Raw genomic sequence first — 9,785 nt, forward strand, 5'->3', positions numbered from 1 at the left:
AAGGGTTCCCGGTGAGGGGGAGCTAAGCCCCGCTGGAAACAGGATAAGGGCCTTAAAGAAAGCGTAACTGGATCTTGGAGGGAGATGCAACGGGGACCATAGGAGTCACTGTGGCTCTAAGGACACACATAATGGGGATTACTAAGGAGTCACAGTAATGCCTAGTCATACTCAATGGGGCATTCAATGGCCTGGAAGCTTTAAGTGACGCCTCGAAGAATGCAGGGTGTGAGATCTCGAAGAGGGCAGATTAAGGTCCTAGATGACAGGTCACAAATGAGGTCCCCAAAGCAGACAACGTCTATAAAAGGCAGAGGCTGGACCTGAAGAAAACCATACTGAACCCACCCCTTCGGAAGGGATGCCAAGTGTCTGGAGGACGAATAATGAAGTACAGTCCTGGAGGAGGCGGAGAAGGGCTCTAGAGCAGACAGAACGGGGTCCAAGAGGGGGCTGACTGGTCTCCTGATGATGCAAAAGGAGGTCTCGCATGAGGCACAAGAGGGTGACAGAGGAGGCGAAGTGAGGTAATGAGAGGGAGGAGGGGTCTGAGTGTGCCACGAATGTAACGTAATAGGACCCAGACAGAAGCAAAGTGGATCCTTGACAGATATAACGAGTGATGATTTCAGGGCAGGCTAAATGGAACTAAAAAAAAAAATCCAGAATCAAGTCTCGAAGGGAACGCAAGAGATTTCCCTGAGGGATGACAGGGTTAGAAAGAGGACGAGGTTACGGCAGAGATGTAGCAGAGGCGGTTGGAAACCCGGAAGAGGCAAGGAGGGGGCCCTTGATGGCGGCAGAATACGTCCCTAGGGGCGCGACACATCAGGAACCTGAAAAAGCCACAGGAAAGCCCTGGAGAAAGTACACCAGCGACCTGGAAGAGGAAAGCTGGGTCATGGACGAGACAATGTGAGGCCTTGAAAGAAGCCGATCAAACCTTAAAGTGGGAAAAAATATGGCTTCAAAGGAGGAGGAAGAGTGTGACCTTGACGGAGGTAAAGCAGGGCTCTGAAAGAGGTACAACAAGGTCCTGGGGGGGTTAGAGGGGGCACTTGAAGGGAGGGAGGGGAGGGGGGGGGGGGCAGACTGGGGTCCGGAAGGAGACAGAGTGGGGCTCTGGAGGAGAGAGAATGGAGCCTCGACGGCAGACCAGGTCCTGAATATGGAAAAATGGTGTGCCCCAGGAGAGATAATGGGAACCAAGAAAGGAGTAGACTGGATACTGGCGTTTCCCCCGTCTTCATCCCCCCCCCTCCCCGCACCCCCTATCCCTTAACATCTTCCCTCCAACTAAAAACGTCCCCCTTTTCCCCGTCCACCCCCACCCCTCGTCATCCCTCCACGCCCCTGACGCCGTCCTGAAAAGGTACTTCAGTATGACCTAATTCTTACTTAATTGCAGTAAAAAAAAAAAAAAAAGATAGGTCAAAGTATCATTATATTAAAAGGCCTTAAAAAAACGTCCAGCAGACTGATGTGAACCATGAAGAGCTCTGGTGTTGTTGATCACGCACCAAAATAGCGACCAGAGTTCTGTAAACTCGCGAGTCCTCCAGAAATCTATAATTTCCACATATAAGAAAATGACTGCATGTATAACCTATATGGACGATTATTCTCATTAGTCGTGTCCACGTGAGCGACTGTGGTGGTTTTCATGTCTACATGAACAAACAGGCCGTATGACATGTCTGTATGACCAACATACTATCTGTCATGTCTGATCCGTAGGCATAAAGCTACTATTTATCATGTATGAAACACATCTTTTCTTATACTGGTCAAAGTGGTAGAGTTTACCCCAAATTCCAGCCATACTGGATAGGAAGATAAAATAGTGGGTTCATCTTACAGAATATGATGGAAGGTGAGACAGGAAATGACGAACAAATATATTGGGGGGATACAATACACAAATACACAAACAAACAATAAATATCAACACCTCTACGTCTTATGAAATCACGGCAACACAGGTACAAAATTAGGCGTAAGATACAAAGTACAGAATTCCAGCGGCAAATGGAAGACATGACATGCCCCACGAAGCACCAAAATACCATGTATGCCGAGCCTCAATACACGGGTTCGACACCACTTCAGGCATACAGCTACTCTTGTCTTTACGACACTTGATCTCCCAGCAAATGCTATTACTACTAACAGCACATTATGACGCTGCTATGGGAAAATAGCGGCATATAAACTAAGACGATGTCAATATAATACAATAAGAAAAATAGAAAAAAAAATTACGTCTCTGTAAAGACATGATGACACTGCGAGGTAAAGGCCGGTGCACAACATGAACCGATAAATGGAAGACGTCTAATGCCCGCCCTCAAACCATCCCCGACCCTTGAGGAGAGATTGCACACGGCCGGTTTTACGACTACCAAAGCGCCTAAGCCAAAAGAACGACCAGGCAATAACCTAACCCCCTGTGAAGCCATTATTACTGCAGGAAGAAGAAAAAAAAGATATGAAATCAAAGCGATACATCAAAAGAGGAGGAAGGAGATGAGGGGGCGGCTTTCAGCGTTTCCTTCTCTGCACTCCTTCACCAACCCCCATCTTTTGTTACCTCCACACCTGCTTCGTCGGCAACGCGTCACCTTTAACTACACTCTCACTCTTCAACGACAACTTCTACCACTCACTCACAGCCTAAACTACAACCACTCGTCAGCTGTAACTACCACCTCGCATCATCAACAACCTCCAATCGTTAACAACATCTACTACCCCTATATTCGTAACCAAAAACCATTTATCACTCGTCTTCTACAACTCACCAACCGCTACCTACAACTAACTATCTCTCACTCGCCACCTATTACAACCACCACTCACTCGTTACCTACAGCTACCACCATTCATTCGTCACCTACAACTACCACTACTCACTGTTCTATCCTTAGCCTTACGATCACAACTGTCCACTCTCCTCCCCCATCATCGGAACACCTCCCTTTCCCTCCTCCCACCAAGCTCAATAAGAGGTATCTGCGTTGCCCGACGTTACCACCACAAGCAAGATGTGCGACGGAAGACTAAATGAGCAGCACATCCCACCTGCAATAATTACTATGCCATGATGCTTGTCTCTGGTTAATACATACGTTATACAAATGTCAACTCGCGATAATTCAGCGCTCCCGAGTTACGCAGCACTTTTAAAAACATTAGTTCTCCTCATTAATATAAAAAGGTCATGTAAATTACGTGCATCCCCCCCCAAAAAAAAAATCTAACCAGTTATTCTCCCCCAACAGAAGGTATCTGTGATGTCAGTATGGAGTTAATATCGCCTAATGTTCTTGAGTTATCGCGTTAAGAAAAAAAAAGGTTTCCACTGCCGGAGACAAGAGAGACGCAAGGGTGGAGACATTGCGTCCTACGTAAACCAGTGGAAGGACATAAAAATAACTCATTCCTCCACCATCTTCCACCACTAGAGACAGACTCTCTCTCTCTCTCTCTCTCTCTCTCTCTCTCTCTCTCACGGAGGCAGTAGCTGAACTTCACCCCTTCCCCAGACGCAGTACGTTGAAATTCCATTACATCTTCAACTTCATTCCAAGAGAGAGAGAGAGAGAGAGAGAGAGAGAGAGAGAGAGAGAGAGAGAGAGAGACTGGAATCCTGTCTCTTACTTTCCCCAGGTCAAAACGGGATGGGAAAACAATCCAGACGACGAGACCACCACGGAGACACTTCAAGGCTCGGTCTCGGCTTAAGATATACAGTATTTGTTAGGGAGACGACTGCGTGATATTTCTCCAATCTGAAGATTCCACCTCCCCCCCCGAGTACTTAAAAAGGAGCTGGTGGAGAGGAGTAGAAGGGTCTTCTGAGAATACGGCCGGAGTTTAAGAGTTAAATTAGATATCTGATTTCTTTTTCTTTTTTTTTTTAATCTATTCGGCAAAGATCAAGAGACATTTCATCAGTAGGGAGTTTGCCCCGCTGCAGAGGACTAACTAGATCCTGATTGGCTGACGAGGTGTATCTGACGGCGAGTTCTTCACTCAAAACTACCTCGTTAACGAGACACTGCTGGGAAAGGAGGGGAGGTGAGGGAATTTACGAGGTACGTTGTAGCAGACCTGGGGTAACGGTACACATTACTACGGTACGACCGTACCCCTTACGACTCTACGATCCCCTGCCCCCTAATGCCATCCACACCACCATTACGACTTCTCACCCCCCCAAATGGAAAGTGTCAAGAAGAGGAGTATGCCCCCTCCGGGAATCACCAGGACCTGCACCTTAAGAGAGAGACCTTACCTGTCGCTGGCGGCGTCTGCTGGCTTCTCCTTCCTGTCTACTCCTTCTGCCTCCTGCTCCCTCTCCTCCGAAGTAGGGGAGGAGGTCTTGGAGGACCCGACGCCGTCTGAGGTGAGCGGCGTCGCATCCTCAGCCTTCCAGGTGTGGATGGTCTGACATAGGTTCTTGATGTAAGGCGCACATTGTAACATACTGACCACCATAGTGTTACAACAGGCAGTCGGGCAACACTAGGCAACACTTGAACACTTCACCCTTCATTCACATTTCTATTTTCTCTGGATCAGGGAATGGAACTTATCTTTATCCTCTCACTTTTCAGTATGGGGGAGAACTGATCTGCACACAACACACTCAAGGGAGCACACGACTGACCTTGTCTTCCTGGCTAGGTACCTCCTTTCCACCGGCAGCTGTTACTTCATATTCGAGAAGAGAAAAAGCAAAACTTTTGGCGGAGGTAATATCTTGACAAACTTAATACAAACGGCCAGCGTATCTTTTAATAATCACGGCAAAATGAGTATTCTGAACGTTAAACTTTCGACAAAGCCTGCCTGGAAGATGGGCCCCATCCTCCTCCTACCCTGACATTAAAGACCAGTGTTATAACTTTGTAATTTGCTTGCTATTTAAACTCTGATCTCTTTCATACAGACTGGTGCTCTCTCTTTACCTACACCTGTACAGTACCTAAAGAAACTCAAATCACATAAACCCATCTAATACATATATATATATATATATATATATATATATATATATATATATATATATATATATATATATATAAGGATCACAATTTTGCGAGTGATCAAGTATATTCCTAAGAGTCCACGGGGAAAATGAAACACGATAAGTTACCAAGTGCACTTTCGTGTAATAATCACATCATCAGGGGTGACACAAGAGATAAATATAACATTCAGTTGATATACAACGAAGAGACGTAGCAAGGAAGCCATTTGGTAAGCATGCCAAATGGCGTCCTAGCTAAGTCTTTTCGTTGCATATCAACTGACTGTTACATTTATCTCTTGTGTCACCCCTGATGACGTGATTATTACACGAAAGAGCACATGGGAACTTATCGTGTTTCATTTTCCCCGTGGACTCTTAGGAGTATATATATATATATATATATATATATATATATATATATATATATATATATATATATATATATATATATATATACTCGCTGGGGAACCCGGCGCTGCATAAAAAAAATGACTTATAAAATTTTTTTTTTTATCAATTTGGAAAACAAAAGTTTTATTTACTTACAATTAATGAATAAACATTAAACTTGTGCTAATTATACATTTCTGAACATTCTACAAACTGTACACTTAAACTGCGAATGAACACAGTGAACTAAGTGCAATCTCTACGTAAGGCATTTGACAAGCAGCCTTTAGTGGTTTCATAACGGCCTCCAAAGAGCCAGCCTACGGTAGCTTAAGACCTTGCTCCAACTCTGAAGTAACAAATCTAGAATTTCAGGCCTGTATACATACATACATACATACATACATACATATATATATATATATATATATATATATATATATATATATATATATATATATATATATATATATACATATTTTTTTTTTTTTTTTTTTTAAAATATACATATATATATACATATATATATATATATATATACTTGCGCCAGGATCAAAAGAATGGCCTCATTCGCTCACATCCACTCTCTAGCTGTCATGCATAATACACCGAAAAGAGAGCCCCCTGTCCACAACCAGGCCTTCCCTCCACCGCCCCATATGCCCTGGTTCAGTCTACCGATGGAGAATGTCGCCCCCTATATAACACATCGATCCAATTCGCTCTATCCCTTACACGCCTCATATATTTCCGTATGTTCTCGCCCTAAACAATGAAAGCCTCTTCTACTCCATCTTTCCCACCTCCTTCTTCCTCTCTCCCTTTTCCTTCTTCCCTCCGTTTGCGACATGCATAACCTCTTTGTTATCCTCCCATTTGAGCAAACCATTTCAACACTTCCTTCAGTTCTCTCAAGCATACCCCTCTTACTACCCTCTCTCTCTCTCTCTCTCTCTCTCTCTCTCTCTCTCTCTCTCTCTCTCTCTCTCTCTCTCTCTCCACTATCATTTCCCAATCGATCAATCCTCCTCACACCACTTATCCTTCAGCATTTCATTCCCAACGCATTCACTCTCTTCCGTAATGTGCCATCTAGGGAATTGGCCTCACATCCGTACAACACAATCAGGAGTTTTATACCATTGAACAAACTCATCCACACCCTCACTGACAGAGAATAACCTCTCTACGAAAGTGTCTTAGATTTTCGTTCATTACACCTAACCTATAGTTCACTTGAGCTCACACTGTTCCATTCAGAGGCATTTCCACACCCAGGTATCTAAAACACTTCACTTCCTCCAAGTTTCCTCTTTTCAAACTCACATTCTAACTAAGCCGTCCCTCCTTAGCTAACCCTAATCACCTTTCTTTCATTCATATTCACTCCCGACTTTCTCCAGCCCATTTAGAAATAGATTAAACACCCTTGGTGAAATCACACGCCCCTAATGTAACCTACCTGGAACCACTCATCCTCTTCTCTTCCTACTCGCGCATAAGCCTTATCTCATATATATATATATATATATATATATATATATATATATATATATATATATATATATATATATATATGCTATGCAATAACCAGAGATACTTTACAGAAGATATCTTAGAAGTAGAAGGGATAAGGACAAGCATCACCTCGAACACTACTACATTATGATCGTCACATGCCTATCAGCTCCACGCCATACTTCGCCACACCACTACACAACGCCAAACACTGCAACCGCATCACACCTCATTGGGCACCACCACCACACAAACTCTTCCCACAACATCACGCGAAACGCCATCATGCAACCCTAAATCCACCACTACCACACCTCATCCACTCTACCACATTACTCAAAACCAATACTACTGTATCACAGCCTTAAGTCCACCACTATATCATGTTCCTCCACACTGATCACTACCACACTAACCAATGCCTATATCTATCAACCCCTTGGCCACAATGGTGCAGCGCTCGAGCACGAAGGCACGACCCTTGGGTATGATGGCCTGGCCTTTCGACCAGTTCCCTAAAGGGCTAAAGGGCCAAATCAAAGGGCCAGGCCATCACATGTAAAGGGTTGTATCGTCGTGCTCACGGGTCGTATCACTGTGCTCAACCAGGCAGACTATGGGGTACACATGTCACGGTTTGGCATCCAAGGCACTGATCGATTAATCCTGTAAAGTGATCAGCGCGACTATGTATGACCTGAGGCTGATCAACGACACAGCACAGAGATCGCTGGGGACCATCACCTCACTGATCACCAGACTGGCACTGCTACACAGTGACTGGACGGAACTCACTTTCAGTTATGGTAAACCCGTTGAACCTGACTGGCGAGGAGTATGTGTGATGAATGACCGGAGGGAAGGGAATACTCAATAGTTTACTCTCGGGGGGGTTGGAGTGTTATCGCCTCCCTAGATAACATAAGGAGGAGGAGGAGGTGGTAGGTGTGAGTGAGTGGGAAGGTGAGTGAGTGTGGTGGGTGGGAGTCATGGAGAGGAACGAGGCAGTGGAGAGTATGTAAGCACAGCAGCAGCAGGTGTGTGGGCCACGAGTCAGCTGGTACTGCCGTCTATCCTCCTACCCTATCAGATTGAGGGGGGATGGGCGACCACATACAAACATACTCCACCATCACCACCACAGTCTACCCACTACACTCGTGCCTCACGCCTAGGACACCCATTCCACTACCACCACCTACACAGTCCGGCACCACAGTAACACCAGCTTGCCTCCGAGCCATGTAAGAAGGGAGGGAGTAGGTTGGGGTGGGGGGGGGGTTATCGAGAAGGGGGGACCGTCACTAATATGTACTTGCCCTTCTGCCTCAACTCATAATACTCTGAGTTACTCTAAATTCCACTACGACATTGGTAATAACCTGAACGTGAGGCTCAAAACAAAAACTCATGATGTCTGTGAAACACCACATGAGCAACACGAAGTACCTGATTGTGCAACACAAAATTCTGTCTGTAATACATTACATGAGCAACACAACAATGTCAATGAAACACAAATCTGTTTGTGGACACTCGATGTACATCAGTCTGTCTATGCAGCATCAACACGTGCAACACAATCTATCTGTGAAACACCGCGTGTGCAACACATCTTGCAGATGCCCGTGATGTGCCAGGGAGGGAGGCCGCGAGAGAACACATCCCGATGGAAAACAGTTGTGCGCGGTGTAGCGGCAGCAGAAGCGAGCCTTGTGTGTTCCTACGTGCGAGTGTTGCCTGTGGTGGCAGGCAACACAACACTGCCGCCACACAACACCTAACACCCAACACACTCCTTAAAGACACTCCCAGCCCGTTTTCTGGCTTTGTTTGTACTTATATTTCATGTCTCTTCCTAGATGCACAACTATTTCTTTATCAGCACTTACATTTCACCTTAAAATACCAAAAGTAATTTGAATATCTTCTCTTCTCAGTCTCTTTTCCTAATGCTTTATCAGTGCCCTCCAAGTTCGAATTCAAATCCAAAGTTTTTCTAACGCCACGTTCCACACTTTCTGTAACACGACGTAACTGTAATCCATTAAGTAATCCAGTGCAGCCCACGTGCAAGGGAGAGACCGAGGGAGCAGTGTGAGAGCGGCCCTCAGCGCGGAGCCTCGCGAGGGAGGTGTAAACTCTGCACGGTGAAATTAATGAATAAACATTCACTACAACCACAGGTCCTCCAGCCAGGGGAGCTGCCAGGTGTCGCCACGGCCCGCTGGCCCCCTCAACCTCCGCACTCCATTCAAGCTCCGGGCGCCGTCTCTCTGCCTCTTTTCACGCTCGTGTCATGTTCCTCGCCCCCTTCTCCTCATATACTCATCCTGAAGATGGTATAACGCTAACTGGAAGTAGTTTATGAGAGGAATAACAAACACAAAACCCGTCACAATGGGGTTTCCAGTCCCCGTGCGCACCAGGACATGACAATGTTTTTCCAGCGGCCAGCCAATCACGGCACAGGGCGCCGCACCGCGGCCTATGAGTGGCTGGAACCTCCTACACGAACGGCCATCGACCACACTGCGTGGGAATTTTAAACACTGATGGAATTAATTTTGAATTGTATTCGAGGAGCTGTGACTCTTAAAAACTACATTCAAGCTTGCAGTACACAGACTCCCTGGCAAGCTTATCGATTTATAAGCTGGAAGACCGTCTTCCGACATCACAGACACACGCACACGCACACACGCGCCACCCTGAGACCCGCCAAGCGAAGCAAAGAGGCGAGGTGGAAGGAGAATCAGCTACAGTTATTTGGGTAACTTTTTCTTAATTCATCACAATGATCTGCTGCTGTTATAATGTCCCCACCAAACCAGATGAT

General features: G+C 45.6%; 1 protein-coding gene across 3 annotated transcripts in view; it reads right to left on the reverse strand.

The window, feature by feature from the left end:
• Positions 1-9,085, reverse strand: part of LOC139765482 (uncharacterized) — an 843,718-nt gene extending 834,633 nt beyond the window's left edge. For all 3 annotated transcript variants that reach the window (XM_071692900.1, XM_071692901.1, XM_071692899.1), the window contains exons 1-2: positions 8,839-9,085; positions 4,298-4,716 (exon numbers count right to left, since the gene is read on the reverse strand). In XM_071692900.1, coding sequence (XP_071549001.1) covers positions 4,298-4,500 — 203 coding nt within the window. In that variant the 5' untranslated portion in view covers positions 4,501-4,716; positions 8,839-9,085. The remainder of the gene's footprint in view (positions 1-4,297; positions 4,717-8,838) is intronic.
• Positions 9,086-9,785: the final 700 nt, after the last annotated feature.

This window comes from Panulirus ornatus, chromosome 55 (assembly GCF_036320965.1).
Source record: "Panulirus ornatus isolate Po-2019 chromosome 55, ASM3632096v1, whole genome shotgun sequence".
Taxonomy (NCBI): domain Eukaryota; kingdom Metazoa; phylum Arthropoda; class Malacostraca; order Decapoda; family Palinuridae; genus Panulirus; species Panulirus ornatus.